The 18,472-nt window shown below is 49.1% G+C and overlaps 1 protein-coding gene across 1 annotated transcript in view; it reads left to right on the top strand.

Annotated features, from left to right (window-relative positions):
• Positions 1-18,472, top strand: part of SH3RF3 (SH3 domain containing ring finger 3) — a gene marked incomplete at both ends in the record, with an annotated part of 261,242 nt that overhangs the window by 206,056 nt on the left and 36,714 nt on the right. Inside the window, 3 exons of the mRNA XM_080937907.1 lie at positions 1,268-1,368; positions 11,856-12,026; positions 15,822-16,078. Coding sequence (XP_080794033.1) covers positions 1,268-1,368; positions 11,856-12,026; positions 15,822-16,078 — 529 coding nt within the window. The remainder of the gene's footprint in view (positions 1-1,267; positions 1,369-11,855; positions 12,027-15,821; positions 16,079-18,472) is intronic.

The raw sequence follows: 18,472 nt of genomic DNA, 5'->3' as shown, positions 1-18,472 counted from the left end.
TGTCACATACCCTTATGTCCCCCAAGTGTCCTATTCACAGGTCATCCTTACTTCAATATACAAACACACTTACTCCAAATGAGGTCTTGCTTGTAGGTGCCAGGGGCTATCACTTGGACTGATCTTTTTTAAGGGGACATAATTCAACCCGCTACATCTCCAAATACCTCTGAACAGAAGGAATAAACTGGTGCTGACAACATTTACCCCTAAGGACTGACACTTCCTTGCCTCCTGGAACCTTACTTAACCCGGAGAGCTCAGTTTGCACAGGCTGGAGCAGGGGCATCTCTCGGCCCTTGAAACTTTGAGACAGCAGAGTCATTGCGACCATACTGTGCTTTGTCATCCCAGGTCACCCTGCTGTCTTTTGGATGTCACCTGAGTTCATGTGCAGCTCCCGGGATTGCCACTTTCTAACAAACAAATTTTGCAGTTGTGAAGGAGAGTCCCTGGAAAGACGTTGTCTACAAAGAGCTGGCGGTTTAGAAGTCGGGTAGCCGTGGGGAGTTTGGAATGATGCGGCTCCAGAGTCCAAGTCTAGTTTCTCTTGGGCTTTTTTTTTTAAAGCCCAGCTAAAGAGCCTTCCCTTGCCCTCATCGGTGTCAGCCCTAACGTCCTGGTAACCAGATGAAAGCCTTTGGAATGTATTGGCAGAACCCCATTCTCCGCCAATCAAAGGAATTGGTGTATTATTGGGGGGTATCAGAGCCGCAGCTGAGGCCTTGCCACTGTGCTGTAATAACCTACTTAATGGTTCCACCATGGATTTGCAAAGCATCTTAATTCATGGGCTTTTTGTTGTTGTTGTTGTTTGTTCCATTATTATACAAAACATTGCGAAACTGCTCCCGTGTTTGAACATGGTTTTTGAGGAAACCTAAATCTATGTTCCCAGGCCCTGGCCATCTAAATTTGCTTCGCAGAACACTTTGTGTAGATTTTCATTTCCACATACCAATGATTGATCAAGGTTCGAAGATGAAAGCTAGGCCTCCACCCGACAGTGTCTTCTCCCGTGTTGACTTTGGTATGATTGATACTCAAAAGGGGGCCCTTGAAAGACGCCTTGGGCCAGGTGTCTTGGGCCACCAACCTTGCTGCAATGGGATAAGATGATGCCTAGCCAGGGAAGAAAAGCAGGAGGACTGGGGACAATGGAGGCTTTGACACGGAGATGAATGCCCATGTCTGCCTGGCCTACTGACCCACTTGTCCCTTAGACGAGCTTTTCTACTCACGCACATATCCTCTTGTGTCTTTTCAGGACTCCTCTTCAGCAGGACCTGTCCCCACAGCCATGCCACGAGCGGCCGCGGTGGCTGAAGAACAGGGCATGTCTCCCAAAGTCCAGCTGCCCCTCAACGTGTGAGCTGCCCCTCATGTCTGTTGGCACTCTCTGCACCCTGCCATAGACACAAGTGGTCCCCAGTGGGTTTTTCAGCTACTAGCTGTTCTTTGTAGTTACACGCGTGCGTTAATGCTTCCCAGAAGGGAAATGTGAGAAGTCTTGTGACACCACTGTCCCTAGGATAATTAGGAGAAGTGAGGGGGAAAATAAGCATATTTGATGGCACAGGCCCTTGTGGTCTATCAAGAAAAGAGGCAGCCGTTCCCCAGAGCAGGTCTCAGAGGTTGCAGTCCAGGCTCCGCTTCCTCGGGATGCGAGGCCTGACTGCCTACAGCACAGGAGCAGTAGAGACTGCAGGCAGGAGCCAAGAACAAACTCTCAAGAGGCAGTTTCAGTGAGACAGCTTTTTAATGGGGAGAACAAAGGTTACTTGAACGTCTGGGGGATTGGTAGAGGCTTTTATTTTAGGGTGATTGAGCCAGGGTCAGGGTGCTATAAATATCTCATTTGCATAAGGAGGAATTCCAGGTACTGTCAGACATGACCTTATAAAAGAGAGAGGAGTTTAACCTGGCGACCATACCAACATGTGTAACCTCCTGGAGGGGGAGGGGGCTGGGCCAAGGTGGAAGCCTGGGATTGAGACATGCTGGGCTGAGGCAGAGGAGTGGCCATGCTACTCTTGCTGATCTCACGATGAGATTTCTAGGGACTGGACATGCCCATTCTTCCTCCAGGCCTGCTCCCCATGGTTCCTCAGCCTCACAAGAGGTCCCTGAGATCTTGGATGTGGTGAGGTCAGCAGGCTCCCTTGGAAGTATGGGCGATAGATTAATACTGTCTGCTCAGATGTGCCAGCTGCTTGCCAGCCCCCAAATATAACCACATGAATCACTGCCAGGAAATGAGGTGTTTATCTTGTTGAGGAAATTCTGTCTGCTAAATTACAGCACTTAAATGAAACATGGGATTCTGAAACTCCCATCTAAATCGTCTTCTCAAGCATTAGATGGCTTCTGTATTTGGCAGTGAGCTCAGTCTCTTGAATGGATGCTTTTAAGATGGAATGGATGGGTTTGGCAGGCATAGGAAAAAGGACACACAGTCTCGTCGAGCCAGTGGGACAGTCAGACTCTGGTGCAGAAGAAGGTGATGGGCTGGGGGAGGATGCTTCTGTTCAAAACAACTTGCCAAGTTCAGAAAGTTTCCCTAAATTGTCTGAACCCCCAGGTGCCTTCCTGCCTCACTCATTTGGCCATCTTCAGATGCTAGACTTCAGAATGGATAAGAAAGTTCTGGACACCTTCTCTTTAACTTGCCCACCTTCATGCTTACCCAACCTGATAAAAGAAATCTGAACTGTATCCACTTTTCTCCGGGCTTTCGAAGGAAAGCAGATTAACAAGCTAATACTCCAGATTCGTGTTCAGGTTAAAATTTATGTTTTCAGCAGGACTAGATGTCAGGTACAGTTGGTCCTGCCCCCTCTGTAGGTTCAGCTATCCTTTTAATTCAACCAACCACTCGTGAGTAGAAAATATTCAATAAGAAATTCCAGAAAGTTCCTCAAAGCGAACCTTGGATTTTTCATGCCACATGCATAAAGTGATATGCAGATGTGTTCCCTCTTAAGCCATTGAGAGGTAAAGGAGACAGAAGGGTGGCAAGCATTATATGCAAGCACTGAACTGGTCTTTATCTGGGGTGTGAGCATCTACAGATTTAGGTACGCTGGGTATCCTGGGATCCTGAGAGCTCTGACCATGTATGGCCATGTTCCTGGTCTGCTACTGTGATGTGATTCCATTACAAGCCAGAGGCCAAGAGAAGTAAGTGAGAAGGCTGGAGAGAAGATCTAGATGTAGGGCATCTCCCCTGAGGCGGGTGGGGAGGTCTTCCTGTCTACAGAGATGGCTCTGGTACAGTTCCCTCAAATGAGAAGCAGGGTACAAGCTAGTGATGTGCCTAAGCTCATTTTTATGTCCTCCCAGATAGCTGAATGCCTAAACCCAGTCTCTCAACAAGAGCCTACATTTCCTTGAGTATCAAGACACCCCATTGCAGGGTATGAAAATCTTCCAATTCTTGGGTTAGGCCAATTACAGGAAATGACTTCTGGGTCAGGAGACATTCAAATACATTCTTGGGATCTCAGTTGTAGACACTAACCACAAAAGGCCTCTTCCTTCCTAGCCCTATCCACTACACGGTCACTAGGATGCAACATGGCCTTTCCTTACTAAGTCCCTACCTCATCCCAGGTCATATTGCCACCACTGAGCTTGAGACCCATTATCAGATCTTACCTGGAAGTAACTAACAGCTTTGGGTAGGGGTGAAGTGGCAGGTAATACAGGGATGGAGTGAGCACTAGAGGACCTTCTAAGAGGCAAGAAAAAATATCAGAGTATGCTTCCGTGGTTATCTACTGAGCAGCCAGGACATGCTTACAGATGCCACACATGTTGCAGCAACATACATGGCCCAGTTTGGAAACCCAAGAGTTGAAATTATAGTTTGCATGCTACTGAACAGAACATAAGTCTCCCGAGGTGTGCGTAGTCTTACCAATCCATACTTCCCCATACGGTTCCAGAACTGACTGCTCTTCCTGCCACAGTAGCTGGAAGTCATGTTCAAAACTCTAAATTTGAACATGAGAGAACTTATATTTACAACAAGTGCCACAGCAGAACACTGAGTGTGTCCAGGATTTATGGTGCTGGAACACCAGACGAGGACCCAGAAGAAGCTAGTGTGCGGACCATTGATGAAATAGCTCCAAAAGATGCCCCTGGTCTCTTTTCCGAGCAAGACGTGATTAAGCATCCGTTCACTCTATACAGGGCAACCAAAGGAACAATCTCACCCAAGTCAGGACTAGCGAACAAATAGTTTATCAGACCTAGAGCAGCATGAGCAAGAGATTACTCATAGGAGAGGGGTGTGAGTTGCTCCGGCCAAAGAACTGCACCATCAGAAAGTTTTATCCCAGCAAGAATGATGAACTCCCCAATTCTGCTTGAGTGTGCCTCTTTCTGTTAACGTCCTGCTGACCATACACTCTAGCATTTCCTTGGATGCATCATACATCCAGAGAAGGGGAACAGGAGGGAGGGAGTGGCTGAACCTTAGATAAGCCTCTAATGACCTTCTCACCCCCTCCTCCTTTAAGAGGCTGTCAGCAGACTTTGCTTAACAGTGGTTGACTGCAGGTACCAGCTGCTGTGATCAAGATGATAATGTCTATTCGATGCCCAGAGGACAGTGTTTCACAATAGACTCCAATCTATAGTCCTTGCATGTTGTAAAAGTCCAAGCCCTACTGACAAAGCCTGATTGTTGGTTGGTTACAGGTTGCTGTCTTTATAGGAAAGGTTCATGTCAGGTTCCTCAAGACCTGGCACATAAGGCTCTCACTCTGCACACACAGTGCATGAGGTTATTGCTCCTTGGAAGACAGATTCTCAGCCCCACACCTTCCCTCTCCTCCCCTGCTATCCTGTAATTGTCTCTAACACTTTACCTTAAATGCGTCTCATATGGCCAGTCCGCTAGCCATCATTCCAGGAACACGTGACTGTTGGGGTCTCAGAAGTCATGCCTCATGTCAGAGTCCAGCCCTCTTAAGGGTCCAAATGTTGACAAGAACATGCATGAATGAGGCAGCCCTACATGTGTGAGAAGTAGATTCTTCCTCCATTTCTCCATGGACACTTTCAAGCCAGATGTGAAGGACCAAGGAGGCAGGGAGAGCTCAGTGATCAGCGAGTGGTTGAGCAGCTCTGACTTGGTGGAGGCTGGGCAGAAGGCAACAGACGAAACATCCCATCCAGCGACCCAGCGTGAGGCATCTCACTTGCACAGTGCCTCAGGTCATGGACCAAAGAGGAAAGCAGTCTGTGACAGGATCCACCTGGACGCAGGGCATCTGCCTCCTCCAGTACCAGCTTGCCAGCCCGTGCTGAAGACAATCCTAAGCTCTGGCTCCTAGAAGAGTACCATCAGTATGGGGGGAAGAACTTAGTGGAGTACAATCAACACTTATCAGCAAAGCCGAATACTGTCTATGGCAGGTGGCTCCCCTGGTGGTAACCTGGGGTACCTCAAGGAATTCAGAAAAGAACGGGAAGAAGAGAGCCCCTCACTTAGGCCAGGGAAAGGAAGCTCAAAGGGACAGAAGCCGGTAGTTCTGGGTGGATAGTGGGTCTCTGAATCAAGTGGTCACGTGGAATGTGTTTTGAATGGCAAGTGGATGCCATTTATAGGCTAACTGTCCTCATGATCCTAGCACCATACGCCCAAAGGCCATTAATTCACCCCCAAAGAACACTGTGAGTCCCGTGTTCTGGGGTACAGAGACAGACTGATGAAGAATCCATGTCCAACTCCAGAAGAGGCGCTATCCACCACAGACTCAGAAAACAGCCAGCTCTGCCCTGCAGTGGACTGCCATTAGAACAACAGAGCCTGCTGATATCAGTTAGCTAAGGCTGGGCCAGTCTAGAGCAGTGGTTCTCAACATGTGGGTCACCACCCCTTTGGAGGCTAAAGGACCCTTTCACAGGAGTTACCTAAGATCATTGGAAAGCACAGATATGTACATTACAATTCATAATGGCAAGATTACAGGGTTTTTTTTTTTTGAAGTAGCAATGAAAATAATTTTACAGTTGGGGGGGGGGTCGCCCATAGGAGCTGCATTAAAAGGTCACAGTATTAGGAAGGTTGAGAACCACTAAGCTGGAGTAGTGTGAGCCCTTGGGTGTTGTTCCTCGAAAGTTCCAGAGAGGCCGGTCTCCAGGTCAGCTTTGGCATCAGTGGGCGGCACCACACTGACCCCTCCCTGCCTGCAGCTTCACGTTGGTTAATTCATCTGCCCTCAGATGAGTGTGCAGCTGTACACATAAACCAGCAACCTCTTCTCCTCTCAGTGCTAGAGCCTGCACGGTCCTTCCAAAGGATTCATTTCGTTTTTCCCGGTGCAGACTCACCCCACGTCTCTGCTGCCCTACTTTGTGTAGAGTGAGGACCTGCACAGGTTTCCTCCGCCATCTGAGGCTCCGAGCCCTCCTGGTTAAGTGGGTGAACTTTCCACATCCTGTACTTGGGGGGCTCTAACAAGGAAAATAGTAGACACAGGACCCCTTGCAGGAGCAACGGGAACAAGTTCCTCACTTAGTATTGGAGAAATGTGAGCAAGCCGACATCTGGTGGAGAAGGAATGTGAAGTGTGTAGGGGTCCCCGGAAGAGTGTGGTTCATGATTAGAACCGAAGGGAAGCCTGCAGACAGCCGCATGCTAACAGCTTGCTGAAGACACACCTAACGGGCAAGCAGAGCGCCCAGTGCCACACCGACTCATCACAGCTGTCCAGCCTAGCTCTGCCTTGGGACACCAGGCACAGGTGCCTCTAACAAATAGGCTCAGCTTCACACCAGGCATTACTGCTTCTAGGCCACCTGCTCAGGAGGCACCCTTTTTAAGTAGCACGGAAGCCACATGCAGGCCATGAGGTAGTAGTGTGCCAGTCCTTCTTAGAGTCACCTTTCTTGGTGCATTTGAATGTGATGGTGGCTCAGCTGATCTGGATTGGGGGGCGGGAGGAGGAGTCTGACTTGGGGATTCTATAAAGGCCTATGTCAAGCTTCTAAAGCCTTCTGAAGCAGGTGGAAAGTGAGAGCCAGAGCCATCCACGAGTACACCTGGGTATCCCCAGGTCCTATGCCAGATCTGGGGTACATGCGCATTGTGAGGGATATCCACCAACACAAACCAGGCGGGGTCACTGAGTGATGCTGTGTGAAGGACCAGTGAGAGGAGACACCGGTATGGCTGTCACCAGGACTCTGGGAGTGAGCAGGGCGGGAAATGGGCTGCTTAGACTCCCTGGGGCTGGTCCACAACTATCCTCTGTGCACACATCATTGTTCTGTGTGTGCTTCGGATGCTTTCTGATTCATAAAGGCAGGCAGAAGCCTAGTGGCACACTCCCCCTCCAGACAGCATCCCACTGCATAAGTGCAGGCTAGATACACAAGCACAGCGCTCGGGAAGCCACCGAGCATGTCCATCTGCTTTTGTCACCGCTCCGAGACACCCAGAGAGGAAAGAGGAAAGATTGGTTTTTACAGTGTTTTGGGGGGCGAGCATGGCATAGTGTAGGTCTAGCTCAGGAGAGGGCAGTGTAGCTTTGTTCACTTGGCAAGTGCTTGCTTATAGCCCAGATATGGAAGACTGGGTCCTAGGGAGGCTCTCATCAAGCACAGCAAATTTACAAGAAAGATGGAAAGGTGAAGGGGCTGAGAGATGGCTCGAGGCTAAGGAGGAACATGCAGAGGAATTGAGTTTGGCTTCCAGCACCCCCATTGGGGTGGTTCAGAACTCACCTGTACTCTAGCACCAGGAGACGCTGACACCTCTCTGGTCTGGGAAAACACAGTACACATGTGCACGCATGTGCACACACACACACACATACTCTCTCTCTCTTAAAATTCATTTAAAAGCAAATCTTTTAAAAGACTAGAAGGCTAATGCCAGTGCCCTGCTACAGTCTAAATGGCACTCCTATACGCAGTGAACCTGTGGACCTGCACTCGGGGTTGGCAAGGACCATCCCTGACTCTGTGCTAGCCCAAGCTTTACTCTTGTGGTATCTCGCCCCATCCTTGGGCCATACTACACTTCTAACTCAAAGACCTATCCTTGACTCTGAACATGCAGGGAAAGTGGCAAATTCTCAGACCTTTTCAACCTCCAGCGGTGAAATGTTAGGACCCACATGGAGCTTACGTGAGCCCGTGTGTCTAGCACACTGCAGACCCTGCCCTCTTCCCTTACCCTGTCTCACCTTATGGTGAGGCTGTATTTCTGCAGGGCGGACACCTGATAGATCCTCAAAGCCATAGCTGGCGGCTGCGCACTGAGAAGTAAGGCATACTGGTCCTCAGGTCAGTGATGCTTGGGAAAAACACATCTCTCCTGCCGGGCATCAGCATCTCAGCGCTGTCCCTGAGCACACAATACATTTCCTTGGGCATCCCATCCTAAGAAGAGAGGGTACCCTATGTGCTGAGGCTTAATGCAGCGTGAAATGCAATTCTATATATCTGAGAATCTAAAGGATGTGTCCCTTGACAGCCTCTGTACTGAGGACAGTGAGGGAGTAGGCACTGAGCTTGGGTGTCTGCTCCATGATGGTACAGGCTCAGAGCCGGGTAGGCAAACAGGGCATCAGGTGTGCAACCACGGTCATCTTTTAGTTTCTCTTTTCCTGCCTTTGTATCTCATCTGGAGCCACACCTGTGATTTTGGGTAGATGTGGAATGTTGAAAGAGTCCTTCTCAAATTTTAAAAGCCTTAAGATGACTAGAAGCCACTGACAAAAACACCTTCATTTTCAGTGTTTGCCGGAAAAGATGCGAACTCCCTTTCTATGCTGAGACTTCAGTGCGAAGTCCCTTTTGTCCCTTTAAGTCATACAGGGAATCCTAAATGTCTGTGGTAAAGATAGTCCCCAAAAAGGAAATGACGTTCAGCTGCTGGACAGCTGTTCCTCCCAGGCCCGGAGAGTGACTGTCAGACCCTTCCGAGGCTGGTGGGCGTTCGTCATAGCTGCAATGCAGTAAGTGACTTCCCAGAATCAAGAAATGGGATCTGAATACCATTCCCCATGCTCAGACCTGAACAGCCTCGAGGCTGCTGGACTTTCGTCCGCTTTGAGCAGCTCTCCACTCAGCACGGAAGTGACTAGAGATGGCTCCATCCTGGAGCAGGAGGCGGCGAGGCAGCCGTATGGAGTGGAGCTGCTTTTGTTCATAGCTGGTGCACGCTAAAGCATGTGCAAGCTCACACACAGCACATGTGTGCAGAGTAATCTCCATGGTAAGTAGACTGCAAACGCCTGGTACTGAGGAGAAAGCGTTGAGCCATCAATTACAACTCTTGTCTTATTGGAACACACGGTCTGATGGGCAAACGGTAGAAGCTACAGACAGAACCCCAGGAAAACTTCCCCCTGGCAAGGTTTGCTTCTCCCCTTCCAGGCCCCTTTGTAAACAGGTCCTCTGCACAGGGACTGAGCCCCTCATGGGTGAGCATGACCTAAGGTCATCAGCAGCTGCAATCTGTAAGAGAGTTCTTGGTGCCAAGAGAGGACAGCTGCTCAAATTCCCTCAGACAATATAGGAATTAGGAAAGAAGGCCAAGGGAAAAATGGGGGGGGGGGGAATGAGACTCTGAGAGCTTCCTCCAGGCAATTTCCCAGCCCTGGTGAACAGAATAACCTGTGTACAAAAGCATTTCCTGACATGCAAAGACCTGTGGAGAGGCCTGCAGCAGTTCTGAGGGAGCTGGAGGCTCTTTCCCACGGAGATAGTTCATGTCCAGTGACTTGAACTCACATTTGTACACACAGCAGAGAACCCTGGGAGTCCATGCTCTATGTATGCATACCATGCAGACAGTCAGATATGTGGGCAGTGTCAGCAGACACTGTTCTCTTGCAAACAACATAGGGCCACAGGTCGCCCCTGTACCCACCAACCCCTGCTCAGCACTAGCAGTGAAACAGCGGTGGCTCACCAAGCCTTTTCAGCGGGGAATAGTAGCCCCACTACAGGCGGTGGGTGAGCCACTGGGCCACTTCCCTGTTACCACCAAGGGCACATGGAAACCTGCTGGGGTTTGAGTTGTCTAGAGAGCCACAGAGCTCCTAGGAGCCATCAGTTGTTCCTCTTAGAGTTCTGCTGTGGCCAAAGTCAGAAACTCATCTGATAAAGGGACTGAAGGAGGGCAGCTTAACCAGGATTTGCACTTCATGTTTTCTTAACAGCAGGTTCCCATAATGTGTTAGTCTTACCAGAGCTCCTGTTTTTAGCACCAAGGGCTTATTTTATAATTCATCAAAAGCAAGCAGGGGCTGGAACATGGAGGGGTGCTGCTTACTGGCTTGCTCCCCATGGCTTGCTCAGCTTGCTTTCCTAATAGAACCCAGGACCACCTGCCCAGGGACTGCACCACCCACAGTGTACTAACCCACTACCTGTAGAAAATGCCCTACAGCCTGATCTTAGGGAGGTATTTTTCCTACCCAGGCTCCCTCCTTTCAGATAACTCTAGCCTGTGTTAAGTTGACATAAAACTAGCCAGCACAGTACACACATGTAGTCCTGTGTGTCTTTCCTGTCTTTCCCTCTGGCCACTAAAGACAAGAATCATACCCTGGTTTTCTCTTCTGCCACATAGGCATAGGTGGGCACTGGATCTCCATGTCACTGGAGAGAAGGATCCTCTCCTGACAGCTGCTTGACCTTGGATGCCCAGGGTTCCCCAAACATCCGTGTTTGGCTTTTCACAGAGGGAACAATATACCTGGTTTTCATCCTAGGGGTAGAGGCATATAAACAGGAAGCTGAACCCCGACTGAGCAGAAGCAGAGGTCCTGCAGATGCAGGTTGCAGAGGGAGGGCAGATGTGAAGGCAGGGAAACCTCTGTTCTGTACTCTTCCTTGGGGTCTCTGTCCTTCCATGAATTCTACTGAGCCATACTGTTTTCTTTTCCATTTCCTGTAAAATCCCTTCCCAGAGTCAGGAGGGTGCTGGGGAAATTCTGGGAGTCAAGCAGCCCCAGATACTGTACTGTAGGAGCTTCTAGGAACCTGCGGTACAGCACAGGATCAGTAATGCCCTGGAGCCCACATCTTGGCTCTTCTGGCCTCTTCTATAGAGCCAGATCTTCTAAGTAAATATCCGATGTGCAGATTTTTCTGACAGTCAATCCCAGCTGTTCCCCAGACTCCAGAAGGAGGAGAGCCCTTCTGTCATGTTGTCCCGTGCTCACTAGTACTGTGAGGAAGAGATTCGTGCATTCTTAGTATGTATCTTAGTCTCAGTCATCAAGTCTCTTCAGCCTTGTCAGCAAATGAGGCTCACAAGGAAAGGAGAAAATAATTAGTAAGAGTGTGACTATTGCTCCAGTGAGGCCACTTTTACTGGAAGGAGGCTTAGAGGATTCGTTTCCAGCTTAGGTTAACTGGAAAACCAGGCCCAGCTAGACCGGAACAGCCCAGACCTAGCCAGCTTACTCAGCTGTCCCTAAGATTCCTCTTGCTCAGATACCAGACTGTGGAAAGCATAGAGAAAAAGAAAATAAAATTGTGAGATCCGGAGACCAGACTAAGGATGCTATGTGAGGTATCCCGGACTAGACAGCATAGTACCTCACTGAGTTTCTTCCCTTCTGTGACAGAAAACAATGTATTGTCTAGACATTCAGTGGGCCACAGTGACATGCCCATCACAAACCCACAAGCCCCAGGAACACGCTGGTTTCTCCCTCCACCTCATGTGTTTGTGGCAAGATTGAGTCAGGTATATGGTCTTTGTGAATTCCAGCTCCCTGCAGATACCCAGCTAGTCTGTCAGTGGGGGTCTGTCTGCCCTGTGCTGCCTCTGTCATTCCTGATGTCCGCTGAGCCTTGTCTCCATCCTCTGTTCGCAGGTACCTGGCTCTCTATGCATACAAGCCCCAGAAGAATGACGAGCTAGAGCTACGCAAGGGTGAGATGTACCGTGTGCTGGAGAAGTGCCAGGACGGCTGGTTCAAGGGGGCGTCACTAAAAACCGGGATCTCGGGGGTCTTCCCCGGGAACTACGTGACGCCCGTGTCCAGGTGAGGGCCTGGCAAACAAGAAGGGAATCTGGCCTAAAGGCCACTCTATAGTCTGGTCCCTGGTTACACTCAGTTCAGAGGCAGTTGAGACAATTGAGCTCCCCTGAGGAATGATTCCTCTGTTGCAGTTAATATTAAAAAGGTGGCTTGACCTTTTATCTCGAGCTTTGCTGGCTCCCTCAGGGCCACATGGCACTGCACGCATCTCTAACTTGGAGCTCCAGACCACCTAGGCTCACTCTGTCACCCCTGCTGGTTCTGTCCCGGGTGGATATGACCACCCCAGCATGTTGTTTTCACTCACTTCCCCTTGTCGTGTTGTTGCCAAGTCATAGACACACACGTCCCAACTCTGTGGAGGGCTGTATGCGTCCTGCCACTACACCCTTTGAACTCAATTAAGTCGTCACATCAAAGAACACACCAAACTACTCTGATCCAACAGGTATAGTATAGTTTTCCAACCTAGATAAGTCAAATGCTCTTATACAATTTCATCCCTTATAAAAGATGTATAACAATCTTATTTATGAAGAGATGTGCAGAGAGAAACACACATCAGCCTCCATCTTTGTTCCTTCCAGAATCCTCCCACTCTTCATCTCTTCCGTTCCTCCAGACTCTTTCCCAGCCTACCTTTCCACTGTCCAATCATGTATCGCCTTAACATAAACCTACACTCCTCTGCCAAGCTTGGTTCGCTAGGCTACCCAGGAGATAAACATGGCAGAAAGAGCTGGAGTGAGGATGCAATAGCAGCTGAACGGGGGAGGGAAGATCATCAGAGAGCAAGATCTTCAAGACATGTGCTTGTAACCAATCTGTAGTGTGTGGAGGATGTTCTCAAGTATGCATGCTCATATAGGTACTCATGTATGTGTGTATCTTCAGTGAAGATGGGGCAAGTACATGCTTGTAATATAGTTATACGTATAAGCATGAAAATGTGTGTCCTCCACATTGGTCTGTGCACTCACAGGTACACAATGTGTACATGTATGTAGACTTTGATATGTATATAGTATGTGATATTTATATGAGTATGTGTAGTGTGTTTGCATGTATGTGCATGATATAGGCATAATGCACATGTATGTATATGCAGTATAGGCACAACATATATGTATGTACTTGTATCATAGCACAGACACCTGTATAATGTATGTACATCACATATGTATTTGTGGTATGAGCACAGCATGTGTGTGTGTGTGTGTGTAAAACACACATAAAGGAAAGCAATACATGCTTTAAAGCAACCACTGTTAATAACTGATTGCATTATAAGTACTTATGAGTAATGTTAAATACCCCCTTCTTGTACTTTTCAAATCTCAATTACCTAATTTTTATAAAATAAGAAGAGCAATTTTAAAAATTCACTGAAGGGGTGGCCCAGGGTTGTTGGGATTTTCCATTGTGCTGTGAGGTCCACTGCCTGGCTGCTTGGGTGTCACTCACAGGAGCCCCTAAAGCAGCTGGCGCCATGTTAGAGAAGCCATTTTAAGTGTCTCTGGAAGAAGATGCTGAAGAAGATCTTGTCTCGTCTCAGTTGCCGCAGGTGGCTGCACAGAGTGCCCGGGCGAACACAAATTCGGGTGTTGCAGCCTCGGTTGCATGGGTACTCTGAAGCCCTGAAGCCAGTGCTTCATGGAGGACGCCCAGTGGCCTGAGGAGGCCTGTCCTGAGGTCCTGGAGGGAGGGGACTATAGAGACAGGGAAGGTATGTGGTGACAGACCCTTCACTCAGACAACCTTCAGGAGGGAGGAGCAAGTTTTGGGGCCTTCAGGAAACTCCTTTCCACTAAACCATGTCAGTCATACCCCCTAGACAAGGGGTGGCTGCTTAAGACATTAGCTCCCGGCAAGCCTCTTAGGAACTCTTTGCTAGCACAGAGCAACTTGACTCGTGGTTTTGATGTGTTCCTACTGAATACAGGCCTCTGTACAGACCAACAAAGTACTCTGAGCCTGGGAGGGGCACACTAGAGCTGCTTTCTAGCTATAACCTACAACGGACATTGGAGGCGGTTCTTTCTGGTTATGTGTTTGGGGTCTGTTTATTTACTTGTTTGCTGGTTTGTTTTACAAAACAGGAAGGAAGGAAGGAAGGAAGGAAGGAAGGAAGGAAGGAAGGAAGGAAGGAAGGAAGGAAACAATAGACCAGAGCAGAAAGCAAGTCAGCCTGGTCTTGGGTTCTAGGCTCATACAGGTGTGTGAATGTAGTAAGAAACTATGGGCTGGCTGGTGACCAGTGCCGTTGAGAGGAAGGAGCTCTCGGCTGCCACAGAGGCACATGCGCAGAGGTTGCCCTCAGTCATGGCAATATTGCCTTGCAAATGCAAGGCCCATACTTTGAAGCCCAGCTATTCGATTTTGTAAACAAAATTAAATCTGTTTTTCCTTTTTTCTTTCTCTGCTCCCAGAATGGCAGCTCTGAGACTAATTATTATGAAATACCTAGGCCGTATGCTTTGGCTCATTCCGTGACTAGCTCATAACTTCTCATTATTAACCCATTCAAACTAGTCTATGCCTTCCACATAGTTAGTTTACCTCCCCTTTAGTCCTGGTTCCCTTCCTCCATAGCATCTTCCTTGGCATCTCTCTCGGGGTCTCCCTTGAATCTCCCTTAGCATCTCTGTTCCGCCCAGAGTTCAGATATCCATCTCCCCATGACTCTCTTGAATCTCTCACATTCTCTCCCCCAGAATCCTCTCTCTCTCTCCCTGCCAGTTTCTCCTACCACCTCCTATTTCCTGCCTCAGCTCATTGGCCGACAGCTGTTTTGTTGAGAGGTGATGCTTATAAGAGGTTCTCTCTACATGGTTCATAGAGATTGAACATGGGGTCACATCAGTGGTCATTAAAGACACCTGATGAAGACCAGCTCATCAGCAGGGCCACTCATTCAATGGTGGCACATCTCAGAATAGCTCTGAGGCTGAGGAAGGGCCATGGTGCAACCTCCTTTTTGGAAGGCCCTTTCTTTCTCGCCATAGCTGCTACACAGACTGCTACCCTCCTCTGATTTCTGTGGTTCTCTTCGGAAGTCCACACCCAAGCCACATGGGGAGGTAAGAGTGTGCCTGGCCCAGGAAAGGTAGGCATTGGGCACTCTTCCCTCATCCGGCCTCCCCTCTTCTCCAACCGTGCCTTCCCCTCTCACAAGAGAGAAATTTTAAATGGGATTGGACGTTACCTCCCAGCACATTTTAATCCCTTTCACACAACCCACAGAAGCTTACGAGTCCCAGACGCCATCCCCAGAACCAAAGCCAGTGCACAGAGAACTGAAAATCATTTCCAAAGCTGCTGTGCTCAACCTTGGCAGCGTGGCTTCCTCCGGGAGCTTTGGGGAGGAAGTGTCTGTCTCAGGTAGGAAACTACCCAGACCCCACGGTTTCAGAGAGTAACAGTGTTGCTGCCTGTGCCTTTCACTGGGTGGCTTGAAGAAAGATGGAGATGTGTCTAGGAGGAGCCAGCATCTTATCCCACCGTGCTCCAGAAGTAGCAGTCTCGTGAGACAGACAGAGTCCACCATGTGTGCTTTCTAGTAGTGTTTAGCTCTTGGTTTGGAAAAGCCAAGCACAACAAAGACTATCCTGCTGCTCCACTTGACCTTAGGGCGTTCTTTTAAGTCTTACCTTGCTAGTGTTTTGGGACTTCCTTCTGGGAGAACCTGACATTCGCTTCTCGGCGCCTGTAGGTTGGAGCTGGGTTTTACCATGGCACACGACCTGATTTTACCTGATTTTAATCACTGGCTTAATTTTCTGATTTTTTTCCCACTAGGATTCCTGGAGGAGGGACTGGGTCACCATGGAATAATGTGCTTGGAGGCTCTCCATTGGCCAAGGGAATGGCCACCATTATGCACCCTGGAGGTGGAAGTCTGAGCAGCCCAGCCACTGCTGCCAGGTCTGCTCTGCCTCTCGCCACACTACAGGACCACATGCAGCACCAAGCCACCTCCCTACCAACAGGCAGCTGCCTTCGGCATGCAGCTCAACCAACAGCCAGCCAAACCGGGGGCACCACTATCCCAACAGGTATGGATACAAAGTCCCAGGAATTCTGCCTGAGAGGAACCAACTAGGGGCTCCTGGAGTGTAAATCATGAGTTCTGTTCCAGGCTAGGTCTCTCACAAGCCAGCATGTGGGAAAAATCAGGTTTGCTTCCTGAAACCTGGAGTCTTCTGATCTCCAGGACTGGCACCTGCCTTCTGGTGCCCTGTACTGGCAGCTGAAGGGGTATGGAGGGTTTACAGACCCATGCACATTGTCTATGGCATGCAAGAAGACACCATGGATGAGCAAGATTGGTCAAGTGTCTCCCAATACCTTTCCAAGTGACTATCAGCTGCCTGTGGATGTCTTCACTGCCAGGCATGTTAAGGTTTCCTGGAAGATAGTATCTTCCAGGAAAACTCGGATGAGGGGTACCAGCCAGAGAAGCTCTATTCTAAAGCATATTATATTGAGAGTAGCATCATCACAAAGCATAATGACAAGACAATCTCAGAGAGATATTCTGCCCTCACACTCATATGATAAGTGGAGGCTTACACCAGACGAGAGGGATGGGCAGACCCTGGCAGTCAGAACTTAATGTGGATCGTTCTGAGAGCATGGCTTCCATGCCTGCTCAATAGACAGGATGCCATCCCTGCTCTTGGGTCCTCACTGACTGACTGACTGGTTCACAAACTCTCTCAGGTAATCAATGGCATCTTGGAAGAAGGGCTCTGGGTACTGGGAGAGGCAAGGTCAAGGTTGGACACATAGGGGAAAGGAGGGGCAGGGGAAAGTCCTGAGAATGAGCTAATGCCAGGATGAACAGCCAAGTAACTCAAACAGGGGAAGGAGAAAGGACACACTTGGGGTAAAAGAAAGGAGGGGAGTGACCAAGGAAGATGTGGGAGGGAGCATCTTCATGCAGCTGCCTGCACAAACCATTTTCTTCCATGTGGTTGCAGATGCCCATGGTTAATAAGCAGGGCAAGCACAGTGTAACAAGAAGGGTAGGGAGATGAATAAAGAGCCACATCCACTATATTAGAGTGTATAATTAGAGTTATACACTCTAATAGTTATAATAACTGTATTTCATTACTAGTTGCTATTGTTGGTCCCTACTTAGGATGCCTACTTTATGAGTTTAAAGGTATTATAAGCATGTATGTGTATATATAAAACAATATGTGGAGTTTAACGCTAGCTGTGTGGTTTGAGGTAAACAGAGGCAGTCTTGGGAGAGCCCCTTCTAACAGAAGACAACTGAAGCTCTGTCCAAGCAGAGCACACAACAACCTGGTTGAAGGCAGGTGCTTTAGCAGGTAGACCTGTACTCGAATGCCGAGGCTCCCAACATCATTAGAGCCACAGCTTCCCCTTCTGCAGAATGGGAAGACTGGCTGTGCTCACTGCCTTGGATAATCCTGTGTGGATGCTATGAATGTACTCAACACCTAGCTATTCTGTAGAGGTCAGGAGTGTCTAACAAATAGGAAGGAAAGAGACATCAGTGATCATTAACAAAGGCTCTAAGAAGCGTGGACTCTTAGGGCTGTGCAGAGGCACACCTCTCTGCTCTGAAGCACTTTAAAGCAGGGGTGTAACATCTTACCAAAGACCACCATGACACAAGGGAAAGATCCGGTGTACAGCCTCCCCCTAAAACAGGAACCAGCCAGAGAGGGCCAGCAGCCTCGCGGGGTCTGATCCTGCAGCATGGGCTGAGGGCAGTAGATCTGTCATAGACACAGTAGAACTGTCTGTGATAGGAATTCCAGGGATGGACTCAAGGATCTGAGGGAACTAAGCCCAGAGTCCAGATTCTGAAACAGGTTCTCTTGGGAGTATGGTGGTGTCGCGCTCAACCCAAAGGAAGTGGCTTATGGAGAGAAGGCAAACCAGCTTGGGAGGCTGCAGCTCAGAGACGGGCAGTGGTAAGCCCTGGGTGTACAAGCTGTCTGGGAGCACTATCCTGCTGTGAGAGGGATAGCCTATGCTAAGAATGTCTCTGTTTCTCTCCCTCCCTCCCTTTGTCTCCTCCTATTGATTTCTGTCTCACAAACATACCCCACGAGGGGCAGAAGGTGGTTTCACAGGCCCAGGCTTCTCTGTTAGTAGGCAACATGCACTTGAGCCAGGTCTGGAAATACATGTTTCTGTACATGCTTCCCCTGGGAAGGGAATGCATGGGGAGCCGTGTAGATCTCTTTGAGAGTGACAGAAATGGTTGAAACATTCAGCCTTTCGGGGACAATGGGACAGAAGTCTTGCTCATCAGAGGAGCCTGGTGTCATCAGTGGGTGCAGGGTGGACTCAGACACCTGCTATCAGACATCATCAGTGTGAGTCCAGAGGGAAGTTCTTGGGGGATTTTTGAGTCATAGCCACATCTCAACTGGCACCAAGCAGTGTTTTTTATGCACCCCCCC

Source organism: Micromys minutus (assembly GCF_963924665.1).
Source record: "Micromys minutus genome assembly, chromosome: 25".
NCBI lineage: Eukaryota > Metazoa > Chordata > Mammalia > Rodentia > Muridae > Micromys > Micromys minutus.
Note: the sequence above shows the minus strand (reverse complement) of the source record. Positions and strands in the feature narration are given on the sequence as shown.